A 23,706-nucleotide genomic window follows, 5' to 3' on the forward strand; every position below is an offset into this window, starting at 1 on the left:
TTCCAAAGGAGAAGGACTTAATACTGGGGGTCTTTCCTCCCATACTACTGTCAATCAATCAGGTTGTTTTCCTTGCAAGAGTGGGCTAAAGCAGCCCTTTTTTGGAAGAGCTTAAGGTTAGAGCTGACTCAGGCTTGGACCAGCCCTTAGTTATGCTGCTGCAGGCTGAGACAAAGGGCAAGATTTGGGGAATGCGGTCTCTCGTTTGCATTCATGTAAAATTTTGACACGGCACTAACTTAAAGTCTTCATTTTGTAGAAATGTTACCTACCACCGATCTTACTGGGAGTACCTGAGATCCCCACCTTGTCTTCTGTGAAATTCTGGCTCTCCTCTCAGACAAAAACTTTTTTTTTCTCGCAGGTTTCTTGAATAGACCACAGAAAGTTTGATTTTGGTTTGATCAAGGTAATAGATTTTATTCAGTTTGGACTCAGTATTGAACACATATTTATGATTTGAGGTGTTTCTATTGTGTGCCAGAAGTTATGGATCAACTTTGACCTCCTCCACATCTCTCTTAAATCTGATCACCATTACATCTGGATGTCTGTGTGTCCAGGCGAGACGTGGACAGGAGGACAGCAGAGGGCGGGGGTGCTGACAGGTGGGAGGGGGGGTGGGATGCTCACCCTGGAGGTTGCTGCCATTGGTGGTGGTGCAGGTGGGGGGCGGGGAGGTCTGTGGCCGCACGACGGGGGCGAAGGCGCTCTTCTGTTTGACTGCAGAAACCATATGGACAGGAGAGAATGAATAAGAGGGGAGGAGGGGGGAAGGAGGTGAAGGAGGAGTCCTACAGGGGGAGGGGGGAGCGAGCAGGCAGGCGGTCAGAGGAGGTGAGTGATCGGATGGAGATGAGGTGTATCATGCAGGAGGTTGAAGAGGAGGAGGAGGAGGATGAGGAGGAGGAATGGTCCCTGCCTCACACCGGGCCGAGGTCATGCTCCGAGCACACACATCTGGCAAAGTTGATCCATAACTTGAAGGACTTTTATTAAAACACAAAAACCCAACCTGAGCGGCAGCAGCTCCGTCCACACACACTTTATAGGTGTGTGTGAGTACATGTGTGTGAGTGTGTGTGTGTGTGTGTGTGAGAACAGGCATCAGGTATCTCCTATAAACACATCACCTTAACTCCTCATGTGTCCTCTGAGACTATGAAGTCCGGATTAAAGGAACAGTTCAACATGATTGGAAACATTCAGGTCTCCAGTCACTGCTTTAAGTTACAGAGGTGGAGTGGGTCGGGTTAGCCTAGCTTAGCATAAACACTGGAAACAAAGGGAGACACGTCCCCTGGCTCTGGGTTCCTAATAGGGACTTAGATTTCAAACTCTGACCACAAAGTCAGGTCTGGTTGACAGAACATCAGCTCCTTCTTTAATACACAGTCTGATTTAACAGTGTCTCATGTAATGACACTGATGCCCTTCTCTATTTTAATATCTTAATATCTTAATATCTTAATATCTTAATATCTTACTCTGCCTGCCCTGGCTTTTTGAATACGCAAATGAAACAGAAGGGACATGTGCTCCCCCTGCCTCCAGCTTTGGCACATATGATTGTTTTTTAAAGTGCTTAACAAATAAAGTTGGGTTGGATTGGATTGGATATGAGTTATTAATAAGTCATGCTCCTTTCTATACTCTTTGCTACTGCTCTGCCTGCTTTCCTTTGGAATTGACCATTAAAGACAGGGGAGATATGTTCTCCCTTCTTCAGTTTTGACATAAACAAACAGTCACACTGCTTGCTGTTCTTGACCCTTTAACAGCATTCAATGTGCAAGCTGTCGCTTACACCTGAACTCTCATCTGTACACTTTGCTGCTGCTCTGCTTTCCTTGGCTGATCATACCTGATGAACGATATGCTCACCCTGCTTTAGTTATTCAATTTGACATATTTGTAGTATCATCACTGAGGTATGGTATGTTCTTTGTCCTAGGGGTCTTTGCTTCTGCTCTCCCAGCCTAATTTTTTCTTTCGTACCCGTGGAAAAAGAGGAGATTTGCTCCCCCAGCCCAAGTCTTGGCTTTCCTCTCATGCACTGTCATGCTACTTCTCCTTCTACTCTTTATTTTTGGAGTCTTTGCTACTGCTCTGCCTATGCTTTTCATACATGCTCATTAGTACAGGGGAGGTGTGCTCTCCCTACCTCAGATATTGCATCTGACATATTTGACGTATTTGAAGTATCATCACTGAGGCATGGTATGTTCTACATCCTAGGGGTCTTTGCTTTTGCTCTCCCAGTCTAAGTTTTTCTTAATTACCCATGAGAAAAAGAGGAGATGTGCTCCCCCAGCCCAAGCTTTGGCTTTCCTCTGATGTACTGTCACTAATGCTCCTTCTGCTTTGTATTTTTGGAGTCTTTGCTACTGCACTACCTGCCTATGCTTTCCGTGTATGCTCATGATGGACAGGGTAGGTGTGCTCTCCCTTCTTCAGGTTTTTATTATCCCTTTAATTACATGAAAGTGCAGGGAGCTCCAAAGCTAAAACCAATAATCCAAATTTACACCTCCATAGTTGTCTGTGATTCTGTTTGTGAAAATTTTTGATCTGTTGTATTCTTTATCGCTATTGAGAGCCATGCTAGCTGTTTCCCTCTAAAACCAGAGCTAAAGCTAATCCAGGCTAACCTCCACCTCCATCTCCAGCTCTGTTTTCACCCATAGACCTGCGTGGAGTGAAGTCCACCTGAAGGTCTGACCCTCACAGAGAAAGAGGAGAAGAAGGTTTCAGTAAATGTTGGACTGTTCCTTTACGAGCTTCCACAGAGTTTATGGAGCGCAGTGAGTCTGTAAATGATTCAAGGACAGCAGAGCTGAAGATGTAAAATGAAACGGAGGAATGTAAATGTGATTTATTGCTTCATGCCAACAACTCTCCGTCTGTCCTGGATCGCTGCTTTTTGGCTCCTTCTTGTTGTTTTTCTCTCTTTTTCCAGCTGATATTGATGGATTCGGCCCAAAGCGAGGATGCATGAATGCATGAAGGATGCAGTGAGGATGTTAGTGGGGTTAGTTGAGGAGGAGGAGGAGGGGAGTGAGGAGGGGAGGATGGACAGGGGGACAGTCTGAGGAGGAGGGAGGAGGTGAACAATGCGTAGCAGTGTTCGGTCCACACACATACACACACTCACAGTAAAACACACTCACACACAAACACTGAGCCCCGGTGGAGGGAAACTGTAGCTCAGCCAGGCGAGATGTGAGCCCACCTTTTGTTTGGTCGCCAGGGACGACAACATCACCTGGCAGGGAGACGCAGTTAGAGCTCGATACCTCCTAAACGAGTCTCGCTGAGACTCGCTCGGCTCTTTGAAACACGAGCCAAAACAATGGAGCGCTCCCTGCGGGCGACTTTAGACTCTACCGCTCTCCAAAAACACACCTGCTCCTTCCAAGCAGTCGCTCCGACTGGAGGCGAGTTAATCAGAGCAAAGTTTCAGAGCAACAACACGACCGAGCAGAAACTACTGAAGCATCCTCTCAAACACACTCGCTGTGTTCACTTTTATTATTCTGAGCTGCTCGGCGCCTGAACCAGGAAACACGACCTGCTCTGCATCAGGAACATCCACACCGACTCAAACAATGTGAGATTTATTTCAGAATACACACCATAACTGTGGGGCAGAAACTTTGCATCACCATTACATCGTAGCAACATTTGGATACTCAGTTCTAGTTTTGTTTTCACAAAAAAACAGATAAATCAAAATTTAAAGAACTACTCTTTAGGGCATCAACTGTGTAAAAATTGTTATGAATAAAAATTAAAGTCTTCTTTGGTGGGTGGACTACAAAACTGTTTAAACACTGACCCCAGTTAAAAGCATATAGCACTGTGCGTATAACATATAATGCTAAAAGATCTACAGGGAGCTGAAAAACTGATTTCTTTGATTTTACGTTTTTTACAGGTGCTGTGTGTGTTGATTTTTAACAGTTCTTGAATATTAAAAAGTCAAAAGCATGATTTGGGGATTTTTTTTACAAACAGATCAAAGTCAGTTTCCAAAGCATCAGCACATGAGACCCCAACAGCATCACAGAAAAAAAACATATCTAAACCTCAGGTTGAAAGCAGTGTCTTCTCTTCTTTTTTACTCTCAGCCATCAATGAGTTGTACAAAAACATACTTAAACACCAGTCTGAACAAACTGAATATCAGCTTTTAAGTTTTGACGCTTTTACTTCTTTAAGTCAACAAAACACCTCTCAGTTAGGCAAGTTGAGACTTCAGTGTCAGATTCTAAATTATACCTCTGAAGTCTAAGAGAAAAAAAAACACCCTGAGATGAGAATTCTCACTTCAATCTCTTTGATCTCCTTAAATTCAGGAAAAGTCCTAAGTATATCTCTAATTCCAAAATTGTAAAGACTTTGATCTCAAAGTTCTAGAATTTTGAGATCACAGTTAGATCTTTAATCTTACATGCTTTTAAATCCAAGTTAAAAGCTCTGACCTTGATGTCAATTTCTTTAGAACTCTATTTTCAAAGTCAGACATTTGAATTTAATGTTAAGAATTAAAGAAAAAAAAATCAGATAGAAATTTGGATAAAAGTTTTAACTTTGATCACAAAATTCTAGAATTCTGGAATGAGTCAACATGTTTATCTCAGCATTCTAGAATGTTAGAATCAAAATTCTGACTTTGATATTATAATTCTAGAACTATTGATCCCAACATTCTAGAATTCTGAGATCAAAGTCAGAACTATGATCACAGTTTTTTGAACTGTGAGGTTAAAGTTCCAATTCAAAGCCTAAAGTGTATAAACTCAGTGTTTTCACTTTTAACTCACAACTTGAAACAATAAAATCTCAAAAAAGGAAAAAGAAAACCTGGCTTCGTAGAAAAATTCAAACTCTTCTCCAACAACTTCTTTTTCTCTCTGAGGATTAAACAAATGCGTCAGACACCTTCCTTGTCTGACCTTTAAATCTTCAGTTTGTCACTCAAGTCAACCTGTGAGCCGTTTTGAATCAGCGTCAGGTTGAAGAAAACGATCTGTCAGCGCTCATTCACTCTCAGACATTCAGACACTCCCTCCTGCTCCCTGCCTCTCACATGGATGAGGTTCTTGTTCGTAAACCCTGTCTCTGACCCGGACTCACTTGCGTAAGCAGAGTTGGTGGATCCGTTGAGGAAGCTGGGAGATCCGGGGACGCCCAGGTTGGTCATGCCTGCTCCGTATCCGTTCATGGTGGACGTGATGGTGTTGTAGTTGGACTGCTGAGGCGTGGAGCTTGGCACGTAGCCGCGGGGCGACACGCTGTTGGAGTTACGGGAGTAACCTGGAGGAGGAGACACGACAGTGTCAGTTTGTTTTTAAAAGCTTGAAAGGGGGCGCTAGTGAGCCACATAAAGAGTCAAAAGTTAAACTTAAACATTGCAGAAAAACATGACGAGTTGTTCGACACTTTCACCCTCAAACCGTGTTTCATTTGAGCTTAAATTGTGTGAATCTCAAAGGATGGAGTGAGTTGGTTCGCCCCATGTTGTGACCTCACCGATGATATCATCGACCTGTTAAAGACCGCTTCCCTCAGGCAAAGTCCTCACCTGAACACCCCCCTTATCTCCCGTGCTCCCCCTGATTGACCCTCATCTAAGATGCATTGAATACCTATGTTCCCTGCAGCGCTGCGTCTGACCTTTGACCCCCTCAGGAGGCCCTGGAGTTCCCACCGTCCATGCATGGAGCACACTGTGCAGCCCGGGCCAACAGTGTGCCAAGCTGCACATTACACTCTCCTCCCCTCCACCCATCCTCCCCCGTCCACTCTCCCAAACTCTCCCCCACTTCCTGGTTTGGGCCAACGCAATTCCCAGCAGGAGCGTGTGATGGAGCGCCGCCCGGGGAGGAGGCGAGGAGCGGGAGGAGGCGATGGGAAACACATGTGGAGGAGAGGAGAGCAGGGAGCGGCTGAGATCTGCAGCGCGTCACAGAAACAGCTAAATGTCACCATTGTTCTTTAATAATAAAACGTTTAACAAACGCCGCAGTGTTCGCCGTGTTGGTTTTGGTGTGTGCGTCCTCCTCCTCCCTCGCCGGCGTGGGAAGGATCAGATGCAGATCACATCCTTCGACCTCACAGAGACTCAAACTGAAACATGTGTCGGCTCAGAGTTCAGCTGCAGTTTGAGCTGCAGATTAACGCGATGACTGACAGTTTGCTTTCTCTGAGTAAACCGTCAAACCCAGCCGAGCCCCGCAGGTGTTTAACGCTCCCAACGTCACCTACACCAGCCCGGTTCTCATGAAACTGGACTTTACTGCAGAACCTGAATGCATCACAGCTTTACTGTTTGACATAAAAACACCACAGCTGCCGAGCTGGACGTAAACCTGCAGAAAATCACACGTTTATGAACACCAGATCTCTTCTTTGGACACTTTAAACCTCATGTTTGAGAATTTCAGTCCTGCCGCCTGGCTCTCCTCTGACTGATGCTGTTTCAAACATATATTTTAAAGTCATTTTTAGTCTTTCTTTTGATCTGAATTAAAGGATTAGGATGTTTTCTCCTTGTGGTTTGTAAAAGTAAAAACAATTTGTCTTAAATTACGATTCCTGTCCAAACTGGAGTCATAATTACGAACTAAACTTCCCCAAACATACCCAATTATTCCTCGTTTCAGCTCCATGTGTTTAAATATTGATGTGTGTGGGCTTAAAAGCGACCACAAGCTGCATGACGTCACTTTATATGTTGTTCTCGTGGTCAAACTGGTTGTTTATGAGTTTGGATTTATCTGCAGCAGGAAGATGTTTGAGTTTGTGCAACAGTTTCCAAAACATGCATTGGTTAAATCCAGAAAAGTGTTAAAACTTAAAATAACTCCTCAATTTTATGTGAGCCCTGGTTTTTAAAATGTTTTAGATCCTAAAGGCTGTTGAACAGTGGATTTAATTTGTTTTTCTATAAATATCAGAGCAAAGAACACCTGTTAAAAACTGCATTTCCTCAAGTGTCCACTAGAGGCTGGTTCCAGAATTGCCATAAACCACATACACACCAACTCAAAGGAGCCGATCTTTACAGCTGAAATAAACATGTTTACAGTTTGATTCAAAGAATGATTTCAGTCAGAATAAATCTTTTCATCAGCACACACTGAACCTATAACTTATCTTTATTTTTAGAGATATTAAAATTGAGAGTTTTGAGGGCACCCTGTAGCTGTCTCTGAAGAGGATACAGTCTTCTTTATCCAGACTACATTGACTTAGAGATAGGGAATGGGTCAGTGTTGGGAAAAATGTAAATTGTTTGAAGGTTAAACCTTATAAGGGACGCTCATTCTCAGGATTTGTTAAGAGATTTTTACATTTTGAGTTGAGCTTAAAGATAAAAGCACTTGGGGCGATGGTAAGGCCCAAGGGTTCAGGTCACGTATCCCTTGAGGTTAGATCTCAAGCTGAGGACCTTATTTGCCCTTCCTTCATTACCTTCCTTCTTCATTTCCATCTTCCTCCTTTCCTTCCTTTTTCTTTTATCACCTTTCCTCCTTTTTCCTTTAACCTCTTTTTTCAGTGATGTCCTCCTCATTAGGGACAGAGTGATTATCAGCCAGGCCGGTTATCGGGGCTGATATTTGGCATTTTGAGACATATCGGCATCAGCCTTTTTTTTAATCCGACGGCCGATAAGAAACAAATTTAAAACTGCATTGTTGCAGCTCTGATGCAGCTGCTCCACTGTCTGCAGTCACTACACAGTCCCCAGCACTGTCCCACCCACAGTACCATCTGATTGGTTACAAGCAGAGCCATGGCTTGGGAAACAGCCAATCAGCAGTGCAGTTATTACAGTTATTGCAGTTACACTGACATTTTGGAAAACTTATTTACTTATTTACTGTAGAAAACTTTAGCTATTTATTTTTTTGAGTTTTAATGTAACTTTATTAAACATGCTGCTGAGCCTGGGAGCTGTTTAATTAACACATGCTTAAAGGCATTTGAATGAATTTAAGTGTTGGAGTTTGTATTGTTCAAAATTTTGACACCAATATTTTCACTTTGACTTCAAATTAATATCAGCTTCAAATATCGGTTATTGGCCTCCTTGACTACAAATAATCTGTATCGGTATCAGCCCAGAAAAATCCATATCGCTCTATCTCTGCCCCTGTGCCAAGTGCCCCCTAACAAGTGCAAAGACAAGAAAAAGACGTTGAACGGAGCGCTGTACTGTTAGTGTATATTGGATATAATATTCAGTTTAAGAACTTAAACTCATTTTGGAGTCAAACATTGATTTAATAAATTGTGTTTAAGGAATTTCGTTTGGTTGCTTTTTTTTACAAAATACGTGCCCTCCCGTACCACTAGGGGTACACATACCCCCAACTGAGAACCACTGGTTTACATTGTAATGCACTCTGGGGTGTGACATCATTTCGTTGGCGTCACAACTTTTCTATACATAAGCTAAACGCCATGTCTATGCTATCGCTTCAGCGCAACATTAGCGATGCCACCACAGAAGACAGAAAACGCAATGTAGAATAAAAAGAGAGCAATCAGGTATATGAGGATGTAAGCAGGAGGAAATATCCTAGTAACTTTTTATCAAGGCCAACTGACATCAGGAGGCATATGTGTAAAACTAACATTTTACTATTTATACCAAATGTTTCAGACAGGAGGAGGAGTTAGACGGCAGGTAGACAGGCTGTAATGTCAACAAAATAATCTTTGATGTGTTAATTTTTGATTTGTGTGTCCACTTAAGTTCCTGATTTTGTTGCAGGGGAAGCTCCTGGATCTTTGATTTATTTCATCATATTCATCAGCATCTCTCGGTTAGATCCATGTGGTTGAGCATGTGATTCTTGGTGGTTAAAATCATATTCAAAACAACAGATTTGTTTTTTTGGGGAAAAGTTTCTCTTTTCTTTTGTCATTCTGTTTTTGTCACATCAGGAAGTCTGATCACTAGAGAGCTGGTTTAAAAGATCTTTCCAGGATCATTTTTGTAGCTGCTGCACCAGCCTATAAATTTGAACCACTATCTGTCAGCGTTTGCCGTCATGTTTGGTTCTTGTTTTCATGGTCATCATGCTCCAGCGTTGCTCTCTCCTCCACCTGCAGCTGTCAGAGAGACAAACTCCAGAGGAAGAAACCTCCAGGAGAAGCTGAGCAGGACGCCGAGTGGGGCGAGCTGCTCTGAATTAGCGCCGTAAATTACTCTCCTCGTCCGTCTGATAAGGCCTGGGCTCGGGAGCCGCTGTTTTTATTAATGTTTTAATCACGCCGTGTAATTGCGAGGGGCACAAAGAGCCGATTCATACTTCATGACAGCGGGGAGGCCGGCGGTCACATCCTCGGTGTAATGTTTCCGACCGGAGAGCTCGGCGCACATAAACTACCGAGTTATGAATTTTCAGCAACTCGTTTCCCATGACCTCATAGATTCCTGTAAGGTGTTCGCTGCCGGGCCGATGGGAAAAGCAGACCGTGGTTCAGAAGAGGAGGAGGGGGGTGTCCACGGAGTAAAAGCAGCTCGATCTGCTTCCTGTCGACGCGTGTTAGCGAGCGGTTTGCTGCACGTTTTCCTGAGCGTCAGAGACATGAAGAGAAACGACTGGTGACAGGGAACACGGAGGCAGATGAAAAGTGTCGACTGAAACCAGGAAAATAAACTTGAAGGGCAATAAAAATACATATTTTTTACATCTGCACCTCAAAACAAACTGTGCCCCTCTAGAAAATCCGGCAGGAGTTTATTTCTCTAATGCAAGAACTCGTGTCTCCTCACCCTGGTCGGCCTGCGAGGCCTCAGAGATGTTGACGGCGAGCTGACTGCTGAACGAGTTCACTCCCATCATCCCCGAGTGAGCGGCTGAGCCGGTGAGGGAGGGCAGCTGGTTGTGGCTGCGGGGGACGCTGTAGAGCGCTTCGGTGAGGTCAGCCGCCCGCTTCAGGATGATCTCCTGCAGACCAGAAGGGGACAGGAAGGGGAGAGAGGAGGAAAACTGTTATTTATTGGTCTAAAAGAATCAAATGTATCCCTCTAAAGTGGATTTGTGTACAGGTGAGAACTCAAGGTGCTCCATTCAACCTGATATTTGTCATGATGGCTGACAGAACATCAGCTAATCTTAACACCAGCTTCCTTCTGACAACCAACTTCACCTCAGCATCTCCTTTACAGGGGATCTGCAGGTTTCAGCAATTCAAATTTAAGACTTTTTGATGCCACCTTTAATTAAATTTAAGGCCAAAAATGCTGTAAAGACATGCAATGGTTGGGGGACTCTGCTGTATTGCAATCCTAACAGACTTCATCCAGCCAAACCCCAATGACTTTGCAATTACTCATAGTCCCAGGCTGGCTAGCTAGCATGCAGATACTTTATATCATATATTAAACCAAAAAAAGACTGAAATTTTTTCCTACAGAATGAAAAAAACTGAAGTTTTTTTCTATGTCAGGAATAAAACTGACACGTTTCTCAAGTTTCCAAATTTACCTTTCCCAGAATATTAACTATATATATATATATATATATATATATATATATATATATATATATATATATATATATATATATATATATATATATATATATTTATATATACATGAAAGATATTTTGCCAAATACTGAATTCAACCTATTTAATAAATCGAAGAAATAAACTAGCAAACAAACTGAAGGCTTCCTATAAATTTGGTGGAAGAATTTTGTTGTCAAACGCTCCAGTTTAAAGCGTGTTGTCTGAACATGTGTTCCTAACGTAGTGTGTCGGCTCCACGACTGTCTCCTCTGCCTGTACGTGGTGTAACTGAGACGCTCCGTCATCTTACGAATTGTTATTCTCTGGTACTTCTTTTGTAGGTTGGGTAAATAAATTGCAAACCAGAGCCCAAAGTATGAGTCTGGACATGACAGGAAGTACAAGGCACACCGATGCTCGCTACCACAATAAAAGCCCGACTGTAGCCTACATAGAAAAAAAATCGAAAGATGTCGGTGACATTAACCAGTCCTGCCCTGAAAAATGTAGGACCCCTGAGTAATATATTTAATACCAGCATATGACATCTTCACTTAAATTAAGACATTTCAAGGCCTTAATTTTAGAAACATGAGTTTAAGACTTTTAAAGACTTTTCAAAGATGGGCAGACATCCTGATTTATGTGTGAATTTACCAGAGTCAGGTGTATTCTTAATGATGCTCACTCTGTTCTGACTGTGGCATTACACATTTGTGCTGTCAGTAATTTCTACCTTTTTCACTCTTAATCTTTGCTGCTGCTCTGTCTGCCTCTAGGTTTGGCACCCCACTTAGGCTCACTGAAGGACAGGGAGCTCCCAGAACTGAACCATAACCCCAAATTTAATTTACTGCACAAAAATACGTTTTTATATATATATATATATATATATATATATATATATATATATATATATATATATATATATATATATATATATATATATATATATAAATATGTATATCTAGAGAAAAAGAGACTTGTGAAAGAATCCATGTGTGAGCAGGGTGCCAGCTGAGGTCAAAGGTCAGAGTGAAGCTGCTAACTCACCTGGTTGTTGTGCGGCATCCCATACAGAGCTTCCACCAGGTCGGCTGCTCGCTTCAACAGAACCTCCTGAAAGACACAAAAACATGCCAGGGTTAATTCAATCAGTTTTCATAAGCTTTTATGACTTTTTAATGTTTTGATTCAATACCTGAGCTTGGTCTGTAAAATTTTAAAAAATATTTTATTTATTGTTCTTTTTTTAATAAATCATAAATGAGTAAAACCAAGCATTTTTTTTATTTTTCTTTACATTGGTCCACATAATAAACAAATAAAATTAGACATTTAAAATACCTAATAAAAAAAGAAGAAAAATAATTTAGAAAAAATTATGACTTTTTTATCACATAAGTGTATTTGTAAATTTGTCCTCCTTCCTTAAAAAAAACCCAGATGAAAATAAATGCAGTAATTGATTTATCAGCTGTTTGTTGAATCGTCCAATCACTGCGCTCCTTTTCATTCATGATTAAAATGAAATATGACATCACCAACTGAGCAGCACAGGTAACAGATTATCCTGTTACACCTGCAGAAAGCAGAACCAACCAATCAGAGTGACCGAGAAAAGCCAGAGCTATCCAATCAGAGAAGAGGACAGATATCAGACACAGGGCGAGTCGAGCTCAAACTGACGGTAAATGATCGTTCAGATCCAAAATGGCCGCTGATGGAGGGATGAGAGTTTATAGCCGGAGGGAAGGAAGAGAGAGGAAGAGTCAGGGGGAAGCCATTAACACCGAGACCACACACACACATACACTCACACACACACACACACACACACAGCCTCAGACTCTCTCTTATTCGCTCGCCCCGGGGCTGTTTTCCCATCAGCCCACAGGAGAGGAAGCGTCCAATCTGAGCGCCCCCAGCACAGCGGGTCACCGCGAAGATGGCTGTTAATAACAATAACAGGGCTGATAAATAGATAATACACACACACACACACACACACACACACACACACACACACACACACACACACACACACACACACACACACACACACACTCACACAGAGGAAGGTGGAGAAGTAACATGAGTGAAAAAGAGATTAGGAAGAGAAGGAGACTGAACAAGAGGAAACAAGGGGAGGGGTTATGTAGAGAAGAAAGGAAGTAAGAAAGGAAACAGGAGGGAAGAAGGGAAGGGAGGTAGGAAAAAAGAAAAGGGAAAGGCAGGAAGCAGGAAAGTAAGGAAGGAAAAAAGGCAAGCAGGAAGGATGGAAAGGAAGGATTGAAAGAAGTAAAGGAAGACTATAGAAAACAGGAAGGAAGTAAGGAAGGAAGAGGAAGGAAGAAGGGAAGAAAGGAGACAAAGAGTGAAGGAAGGGAGGCAGGAAGGAAGGAAATTAGAATCAAGGAAGAGGGTGAATGAAACAAGGGAAGAAGGAAAGAAGGAAGCATAGAAGGTAGAAAGGAAAGAAGGCGAAAGGGAGGACATAATGACAGCAAAGAAGAAGAAATAAATGAAGGATCAAGAGCAGGAAGTAAGGAACAAGGAAAGGAAGAAACGCAAAGGATGTAAACTGAAAGAAAGAAAGAAAGAAAGAAAGAAAGAAAGAAAGAAAGAAAGAAAGAAAGAAAGAAAGAAAGAAAGAAAGAAGGTGATGGCAGGTAGGAAGGGATGGAAAGGAGAAAGGAAAGGACACAAGCATAAAACAAAGGAAAGGATTCAAAGGGACAAAGTAATCTGAAGACAGAGAGGGTGAACACACTCCCAGGAGTGTGACTGAAGGTGTGTTTTTTCACACGTCAGCCTCAGGTGTAAACACATCACACACACAGAAACCTGAGGATGATCAGCTGACAGAGAGGAGAGGAGGAAGAGGAGGAGGAGGAGGAGGAGGAGGTGTGAGTCCCTGAGGAGCAGCAGCGGGGAGGTGGAGGCCTCTGCTGGAGCTCCCTGAGGTATTACAGCAGAGAGGAGGCGGGAGACACTCACACGCAGCAGGCGCGCAGCAGGGAGGGACAGAAAGAGGGGGGTCATAGTAAAACGACCCCCTACATTTTGTTTAAAGGAGATAAATTAAGGAGGATTTTACTGGTTTCTCCTTGGCGGACTACTTTTTATTTGAAACTATCACAATGAGATTTCTCTTTTTTAAATGACAAAACAAAACAAAACAAAACAAAAAAAACAGTAAACAATAGAAAATAACTTTTTATCAGAATAATGACTCACTAAGCTATAGTTTGAGTTCTTAATTCAAATTTAAATATCTCAAAATTCAGACGTTCAGTCTAATATTTTCCACTTTGTCTGCAAATAATAAATCACAACCTCTTAGCTTAAACCTTTAAATTTACAATGATGGATTACTATCTGATTATCTTAACATTTGATCCCAAAACAACTGAACTATTTTGCAGTTTTAAGTTTTCATCTCATTATATCGCCTTTATTCTAACTTATTTTATCATAATAATGAAGTGTTGAAACATAAGTTTGACTTTTTGTGTAATAATTAAAACTAACATCTTGTTATTCTGACATTTTTTAAAGCAATGACTTAAAATCTCATAATTTCACCATTTTATCCAATGATGAATAACAACATCACAATTTGACTTTTTGTTTTATAAAAAACTATAGTTTCATTTCTGTACAAATTAATGCTTTACTATCCAGTAATTATGACACAATTTTTAAAAATTAACAACCTTGTAGCTCCAACTTTATATCCCATTATGATGACTGCATAGCTTGAAATTTCAAGTCTCTTTGTTTAACATTTAAATAATGTTGTATTATCTCATACTTGTATCCCATGTTTTAAAAATGTTTTTTTTTCTACTTTTGAGTACTTTAAATCTTTCTCAAAAATGTAACTTTTTTTAATCCCCAAATGATTTATATGTATCCCATAATTTCAACTTCCCATAACATAATCACACATTAACTTGTTCTTTTAATTTTTCTTACATGATAACAGTTTACCATGTAATTTGAAATTTTATCTATAACAATGCTTAAGATTACATTGTTTCCTCTCATTGCACTGTTAAGTATTTTATTATTTTGAATTTTATAATAACATATAGACTTAGTATAACTGACATTTTTATAACAATTTCAACTCTCCATAAGAGAAATATATAGTTTCCATAAGTAATAAAGTTTTTTTTGTATTTTTGACTTTTAATCACATTATTTGGACTCACTGTTATTTCAACATTATTATCTTACAAAACTTCCACCAGTAAATAAATGTAAAGTTTTTATTTGAAACTGAATGTCCAAATTTTTTGTCCATATTGCTGTTCTTACTAGTGAATACGTGTTTGATTGTTTGAAATGAGAATAAAACTCTTTCACATTGAAAGAAGCTTCATGTGCAACAATTTTAACCTAAAAATAAATAATAATGAATATTAAAATAGAGGTATTTAGTGTGCCTGGTTTATTTTACCTGAGGTCATTGAACTCATCGTGACACATTCAAGGTCTGTAATAGAGAGTATGTTTCCTCCTCTCTGTCTGAATCACCTGCTGCTCCATCCTGAGAGGGTTTTCATTTCAATAAGATCAGTTTAAAACAGACGCTCGGTTTCTACTCTGGATTCTACCGAGGTTTTATTCCAGCCCGCTGTGACTCAGAGCAGAAACAGTCGCCATCGGCCACATTGTTTTCCTTTAAGCCAATCAGAGCGCTCAGCCGATACTGCCAACAAACCCAGCACACACACACACACACACAGAAACACACAAATCGCTCTCATTTCCCACGACAGACGCTGACCTCGAAGGAGACGGTCCAACACAGAGAGATGGAAACAAAAAACATCCAGAGATTTTTTTTTTTTCCACACCCACAAACTGACACTGACTGAAACTCTGAAAATGTACCATCAAATCCAAGAATATAAAACAAACAACGACAAAAAAACTTTTGTCCAATTTTTGATTTTCCTACAGGGCAGCTTACCAGTGAATGCCACACTTGTCAAAATTTTCAAAAAGCCTTATTCAGATAAAAAGATTGTGCTGAGGTCAAAACTTTACAGTAAGAAACTGAAGCCTGATGTGACGTGTTCACTGACATCACGTAAAATCTTCAGCCAAGGTCATGACTTAAGTCCAGAATTCCCCGTCTGAGGAAATTCCTCATGTTTTAACCAGCTTTGACCCTGAACGCATCACCCCACAGCTGTTAGCTGAGGCCTCTTGAGCATCAAGCTAGTAAAGAGGCCATGTTTGTAGTTTCCTGTAGGGCATTGAACTACACTTCACAAGGTAAAAGATAAGACCCAGGGCTTTAGTACAACCTCTCTGTTTGCAGACGTACGTTTTGCACAGATGTGTGTATGCGTGAGTGTGCGTGAGTGTGAGTGTGTGTGTGTGTGTGTGTGTGTGTGTGTGTGTGTGTGTGTGTGTGTGTGTGTGTGTGTGTGTGTGTGTGTGTGTGGGTAGTGAATGAATAGTCTCCTGTCAATCAAACCCCCCAGCAGCTTCCCTCGCTATTGTAGGACAATCTGTCAGCCTGAGCCTGCCAACAGTGTATGTGTGTGTGTGTGTGTGTTACTGTATAATATATTTGTGTACATTTGACTTGTATATTTGTGTAAACAAGACAGATGTGACTTTTTTTTGTCATATTTAGTTTTACGTCTTAAATGTCCCGTCTGTGTCTTAAATTTCCTTATTTTATTTTTTCACTCACACCCTTTCTGACTATTCTTTTCTTCTTCCCCTTATTCATTTTCTTCCTTTTTTCTTATTTCCCTCTCCTTCTGTTTTTTAGTCTCTCCTTTGTTTCCTTATCTTCTCCCATTTCCCCTATTGTTCTTCCTTTTCCTTTCCTTTGTTCATGTATTTCATCTGTTTCTTTCCTTCTTCCCTTTCTTCTATGTCTCCTTTTATCCTTTCCTGTCTTCCTTCTTGTTTGTGTTATTTCACTACTTGTTTTTTTTTCCTCTCTTCTTTGTTTACTTTGTTCTGCTTTTTGTTTACTTTCTTTTCTTCTTTAATTCCCTTTTTTTATTCCTTGGTTTCTGTCCTTTATCCCTTGGTTCATTTCCTTCTGTCTTTCCCCTGTCATTATTCCCCCCTCCATCCCTTGTTTATTTTCCTTTCTTTCTCTCATTACTTCTCTTTTTTTCTTTCATTCTCATTTAATTCAACCCTTCTTGCCGTCTTTCATTTCCTTGTTCCCTTATAACCTTTCCTTGTTTCCTCCCCTTTCTCTGTTTTGTTTCCTCTTTTTATTCTCTTGTTTATTTTTATTTATGTTTATCTTCGTAAATATTCTGAACTACACATTGAACCAGCCCTAACATCACAGGCGGGGTTATAGTGTGTGTCTGTGTGTGTGTGTGTGTGTGTGTGTGTGTATGTGTGTGTGTGTGTGTGTGTTGCTCTCTGGCTTCATTAATCTCCATTAGAAAACAGAAGTTAGTTAATGTCTCCTTCGCTCAGCTGCAGCAGCAAGACGCTGAGAGGCAGCAGCTGCCTGTCTCACACACACACACACACACACACACACACACACACACACACACACACACAATCATTTAATTTATATATGTACGTTAACATAAGCACACACTTGAAAAATACAGTTCATTGACACTGAAACTGCATACAAGAGTTTAGCTTTTGTGTATGTCTCGTGAACAGTGTGTATTATGTACGAGTAGTGGGTTTGTGTGTTTGTGTGTGTGTGTGTGTGTGTGTGTGTGTGTGTGTGTGTGTGTGTGTGTGTGTCCTCCTTCTATTTTCATTAGGTCCTGACAGACACAACAGCCTTCTCAAGTTAATGACGCCTCCGAGGCCTCGCTGCTGCTGCTCAGTGTGCGTGTGTGTTAGTGTGAGTGTGTGTGTTTACTTGTGTGTGTTTGTGCTCGCACTTGTTCATTTGTTCCTGGCCTAAACGTTCTGATCTGTGGATAACACACTGTGGGCTGCAGCTATAGTTTTTCCACCACAGAAGAAGAAGTTCAGCTCGTTATTCTTACACAAGTTGATCGCTGCCTTGGTCCCATTCACACCATCACACACACACACCAGCTGCCCGGCCACACCCTTCACACACTTACACACACACACACAAGCAAAGAGAGAAAGAGAGACAGTGCCATTGGATTCCTGTCAGCGCGAGTGCGGGCAATCAGAGCGGCGGGCGCTTTAACGGCGCTGAAAGGCCCCGATCGATACGGTAATGCACTGGCTCCCGGTTATCATCATCATCTCTTATCACTGACCCACACCTCTGAGAGGGGGGAGGACGGGGGAGACAGGGGAGACAGGGGAATATGGGAGAAGATGGAGTTGGGAGATGAGGAAGAGGAGGAAGAGGAGAGGGTCCCTGGGTGTTTCCCTTCAGCTGAGAGATGGATGGAGTCAGGGGAGAGGAATGAAAGGAGGGGGGAGGATAACTGGACACATCAAAGAGCTCAGAGAGGGAAGCAGCTGATTGGATGATCTGCTCCAAGCCTGAACAGGTGTCGCTCACCTGAGAAGAGATCATTCACAACAGGAACAGATTCTGTGAAACACCCCGCAGCAGGAGATCAGACCACAGCACCAAAGAGAAACTTGAGTCAAGAAACAAAGTTAAATTTAGAGCTGTGGTCCTGTTCTCTGAGATTTTTCTGCCTTTCCAACTGCTTCCATCGAACCAAAGCCTGAGGTGGGGTTGGTTGGTTGTGTTCACATTCTTTTTCTTCTCAAATAAAAATCTGTTTTGGATTCAGTGTCCAATCAGACTTTTCTGAGCTTCAAACTTTTCTTGAAATATCTGAAAAAAAAAAACAGACTGAGGGGTGGAAAGTTTGTTTTGATGCCGATCTTTGACCTCTCCACAAAAACCTTCACACAGTATAAAATCTGAAAGATAGTCACCACACATGTATCCGTTACTGAAGTGTTTGAATCTCAAGATTCTCCCTCCTGTTTACTAGGAACAGAAGCCACATTCTGGATTCTTTTTTTTACCCAGTTCATTAAGAAAAGCAGAAACATAGTAAAGTCATCTGACAGTGAATTTGGAATCAAAACAACATTCTAGAACTTTCTTCCCAGGTAATTGAGAATGAAAGCAACATTCTAGAATGTTCTCAATACTGGATTTAGAATTTTTGGGGAAAAAAAAAATCTAGAACTTTCTTCATACTTAACAAAGATAGAAGGTTCCAGACTCTTCCCAATAAATCAAGAATAAAAGAAACAATTTAGAATATTTTTGGTGGTTAATCAAGGATTAAAGTAAAATTCTAGACTGGTTGTTCCAGTCAATTCAGGATAAAAGCGCTATTTTTGAAATATCTTTACAGTAAATTTGGGACATTCTAGATTGTTCTCCTCAGTTATATAAGCACAGTGGCAAAATTCTAGAACCATCTTCCCAGCTACTTAAGGATAAAAAGAAAAACGTAAAACATTCTAGAATCTTTGTCCAGTTAGTTAAAAATAAAAACAACATTCTACGAAATTCTAGCATCTTCTTCCCTTTAGACCGGTTTTCATGTGGAACTTGATGAAGCCTCTCTAAAGCCTGTTTCTTCCAAAATTAACATCTGAAAACTCTCCGCCCCCAGCTTTACTTCCTGAGTTACTAATCAGTTGAACAATTTGTGTATTTTTGCCTCATTTTTTTGTTTCAGGTGTCCAAAACTGGTTTTATAAATTATCTTTGGACCAATTTTATGTGCCATGTCATATGAGCAGATGCTTGACACAGGAAACCAGTCACCAAATTTAGGTGATAATGGCTCAACAATGATTCCAACATTGGTTTTCAGCCAGACAATTTTCATCTCCAACTTGATGCCATCACTGTGACATTATCAGTAGATTTAAAGGGCCAGTTAATTTTCCTTTTTATATAAAAACAGCTGTAAACTAAATTTTTGAAAGCCAGATTAATAGCACCTCAAAAGAATCCAAATTATTCTAACTATGAGACATTTGTCCAATCTGATCTCTGACCTTACGGCATTCTGAAGAGTTCACGTCAGGTCATAACCAAGATAAAAGTTTAACTTTAGAAAACAAAAGAATGAGCCGACTCCTGTGAGATCATGAACCGGAAATTAAAAACTGTACTTTGTTGTGATAAAATCACAACAATTTGAATTAATTGTCTACTCTGAAGATTAGCATGTTTCAACAGCTAAATAAAGAAATCCCTCATGTCGTAAACCATCTGGCTCCTTGTGAAAGAATCTATTTTTATATTTCTAGAGTTTTTTTAAGAGCTGTATATTTAATTAATTTAAACTCATAAATCATGATGGTGAGAAGTGTTGTGTATTTTAACAGTATGACTGTTTTAAAGCTTTAGGCATCTTTGTGATAATCTGTGAATGATTTAAATTTTGCATTGAATCAGTTTTTTTCATCTAAATGTAAACAGACCCTCCTCACCCTCCTCATCCTCCCCCCTCTGGGAGGCTGCACCCTCCTGACCTTGCCCCTCTTCCGTCCATCTCTTGACATATCCCTCGCTTTCTCTCTCCTCCTCCCTCTTTATTTCTTTCTATTTTCCTGCTCTGGTTTCTTGGGGCTTAATTACGGGGGGCCGGCTCCGTGGCTGAGGAGGTTCGGGGCGAGCAGGGATCATCGTGACCCTGGAGGAGAAGCCATCAGACAGCGGCCTTAACAATGATAAATCACCCCGAGCGCAGCTACAGATACAGCCGCCGCCCCGCTGATCTCTATAAAATATGGATGGACCTGTGCGCGGAGCCGGAGCTGCACAGCCACATCGCACCGAATCTCCAGATTAGCGATTATCAGGCGCAGAGATATTCTAATGATGCAGGACATGGTGTGGGGTTAATTCATTCACAGATTGAAATTCCGCTCATGAATTGAATATTGCTCATTATTCTCAATGAGAGCAGGAAATCTCCTCATTCATGAAGTGGGGAGGAATTAATAATCCCTGAACGGTCGGGTGCCCTCCTCCTCAGGAGTCAGGATGGGGGTCAATGATCAGAGCTAAAGGTGCACACGCTACACGCCAAACACGCTTAATCTCCATGTTAAGGCGCACAAATCAGCAGCAGAGATTCATCTCTCTGCAGCTCATTTCAGCTCATTATGACCTGAGTCTGTGTCTAAAGGTTGGTTTGTTTCCACCACAGAGTGTCCAGATCTTATCCCTTTCAATGGATTTAGAAAATGTGCAAAACCGCAGCTTTATTCCAGGTATTTACAGTAAAGTAAACCCAAAACACAGTGTTTAGAGTCAGTCAGTCCCTGTGTGAGACAGACAGGTTGTTAGCAGGCGGTGCGACAGGCTGTTTGGCCAACTGGTCACTGATGACCTCTGGGGTCTCTCCTGGATCAAGTTCAGACCTCTAATTTCATTTACAGTCTGGCTCGTCTGCAAGCGGACACCTCAGCGTCCGTCCAGCAGACTCAGAGCTGACACAAAGCATCACTGTCACGTTGAAGAGTTGACAAAAGTGACCAGCTTTTAGGTTGATGAGGAATAAAAACACAACTTCACTTTTAAAGAGGGGTATTCTGCATTTTTTAGTGTTTCGTCTGCCCCCCTGGTGTAGAAGTTTTGTGTGATTTAAAGCTAAAAAGAAAATATCCTTATTTCTTTAGAAATCCCTTATCTGAGCCTCTTATTTAGCTGCTGTCTCTTTAAGGCTTCCTGCTCCACAAACCTCTTCCCTCTGATTGGCCAGCTCTATGGAGGCCTGTGGAGGGCAGAGCATAGGGCAGTTTTTGTTTTTTTTTCTTAATTCATTTTCAACATATCTGGTGTTCACTTACATAAAATGAAAAAAGTGGCATCTAAAAATGTATTAAAGACACATTAAATTGTAGGACAAAACATAAAATACAAAACGAGACAAAAAACGTTCAAGGAAAGAAGAAGAACAACTGGGGGTACACCCATCACAGTTTTCTGGCAGATCAGCGTTCTTTAAAAAGCCTGACCTGCCGATACAGATTTTTATTTTTTATTTTCATAACTGACAGCATTTACCTTCTATGTTCCAATCTTACTTTATTGAAAATCATTTTATAATACCGGTGAAACAATAAAATCTTTATTTTTCAACTTAAACAACCAACAAAGTGTACTGAGTTTTAGGTCTCAGAGCAAAAAGCAACAATGGCTGGCTGTCAGACCTTTTCGGAGGTTTATAAGATCAGTTTTATATATAAGGATGGGCCGATCACTGATACTCCAAAATTAAGGAAATCAGCACCGATCGATCAGTCGGTGCATGTCTGAAAACAACGTAAACCCAAAACCTTCAAAATAGATGAACACTTAAAAAAACAAACAAAACAAAACCAAAGAGCACAAACTTAATGTGTAAATCACTGCCTTAAAATCTTAGGGAAGATTGTTTTATAAGAGTTCATGAATTTAATACATTTCTTGTCATTAATTAAAAGCAGAGATTTGATAAGGGATTCAAATTCTGGATACAAAATTGAGAACTTTGGAAGAGGTTTGGAGAATTTCTGTTAGTGTATGAAAAATTTAGCATATAATATAACAAAATTTATGGCATTTTCCAGAGCAATTTATTCCTTATTTTTATAGTAACAAACAATTTCTTTAAGATTTAAAGAGTAAATCCAGTTAGCAGCCGAGAAGAAGAGAGATTTGACATCTTTCCAGAATCCAGAATTCAAAAAAGATGGGAAAGTGTTTCTGTATTGTTTTTACAAAAGTTACACTTCATATCAATATCTATAAACTTATCAATCAGGCACTTAAGAGGATACATTTAATGTCATCATCATTTGTAAGTTTCGTGAAAGATTTTGTGACTATCTTGTGAAGAGGTAACGGAAGCCGGTAAAGTGCAACCAAGACCGAAAAGTTCCTGAAATCCAAAAGTTTGATTCAGTTGTTTAAATTTTTTTGGCAAAATGACGTCAATCATAATTAAAGACAGCTATCATCTTCCAATCTTTTTAAATGATACACCAAAAAAATATAGATTGTTTCAATTTTTGCACATTTGATCAAGTTTTCCAATTAACCAGTAGCCTTTGTGCTAAGCTAGGCTAACCATTTCCTGTGCCTTTAACTCTGGAGCAGTTTCATGTCCGTCAGATTAAATCTAGACCTATGTGTTCTCCCTCCTGTTTTCCATATTCACTGTTCTTGTTTAGTTGAACAGTCACACCCACTCTGCCTCCACGCTGCACCCACAATCCTCCACCTGACGCCCAACAACGAATCAATCTGTTCCGTGTCGCGCCGCCTGTCCACAAGCAGAGCCCTCGTCACCCAAACATCTCTCTCCATCCCTCCTCCTGTCCTCCGCAGCGCGCCGGCCGGTGAAAACAAAAGAGAAGTGACAAGTCGAGTTAACCCGTCACTGCTCGGTCACATGATCCGGCTGAGAGCTGAGCGCTCGCTGCGGCGCCGCCACCTCTCCCTGTGATTTTCTCTCATGTCCAAAAGGAAAAACTCGGCGGTCTTATTGAGTTTTCTTTTGAATAAATAAATATTTAAAAGGCGCAGAGGAGGAGGAGGAGGGTTTGACGTCCCACTCTGGCTGTAAATCAGGCCATCAAAGAGGCCAGACAATGTATGCTCACTATTAGTATCAATTTACAAATAAACTGCTTTTTTGGCGACTGGATCTCCGATGTCAGATTTTGATAAATGGTTTCAATTTGGCAGCTGCTTTCGAGTGTCAGAGCCCATCTGACGCTCGCCGCCCGCCACCGCTGCTCGCTGCCTCAAAGAATCTGCCTCAGTTAGCACGCCGCCGGCAGCAGCCCGAATAATCTCTTCATACTAACCAGGGCAGGTGTGTGTAAGTGTGTGTGAGTGTGTGTATGTGTGTGCATACCAATGTCTTCCTGTTGGTGAATATTGAAACCAAAATAACAGATTTCACCACAAATGTTTCTCTACACACACACTGAGGGATTTTCCTGTGATTTTTACACCATTAACTACAAATCAGAGACACTTCTCTTCACTCTGAAGCTGTTTTATTTATGTTTTTATTTTCAGATGCTGGTGTTAAGTAGATTTAAATGTGTTTTGGTTGGAAATCCCTTTGGCTGTAGAAAAATCCATCTGGACAGACTTTAAACAGTTTATCTCTTCACTTGTACTTCCAACCTTAATAGCTCAAAAACAATATTATTGGGGGATATTGACTAAGTTATCTTGTG

General features: G+C 40.9%; 1 protein-coding gene across 3 annotated transcripts in view; it reads right to left on the reverse strand.

Moving 5' to 3' along the window:
- Positions 1–23,706, reverse strand: part of LOC141793357 (transcription factor COE3) — a 174,535-nt gene that overhangs the window by 7,166 nt on the left and 143,663 nt on the right. For 2 of the 3 annotated variants that reach the window (XM_074673988.1, XM_074673987.1), the window contains exons 12-15: positions 11,587–11,652; positions 9,794–9,968; positions 5,140–5,319; positions 634–723 (exon numbers count right to left, since the gene is read on the reverse strand). In XM_074673988.1, coding sequence (XP_074530089.1) covers positions 634–723; positions 5,140–5,319; positions 9,794–9,968; positions 11,587–11,652 — 511 coding nt within the window. The remainder of the gene's footprint in view (positions 1–633; positions 724–5,139; positions 5,320–9,793; positions 9,969–11,586; positions 11,653–23,706) is intronic. The other variant, XM_074673989.1, reaches the window with a different exon arrangement.

Source organism: Halichoeres trimaculatus, unplaced genomic scaffold (assembly GCF_033239565.1).
Source record: "Halichoeres trimaculatus isolate MK-OKI-2021-1 unplaced genomic scaffold, fHalTri1.1 fHalTri1_scaffold_7, whole genome shotgun sequence".
NCBI classification, from domain to species: domain Eukaryota; kingdom Metazoa; phylum Chordata; class Actinopteri; order Labriformes; family Labridae; genus Halichoeres; species Halichoeres trimaculatus.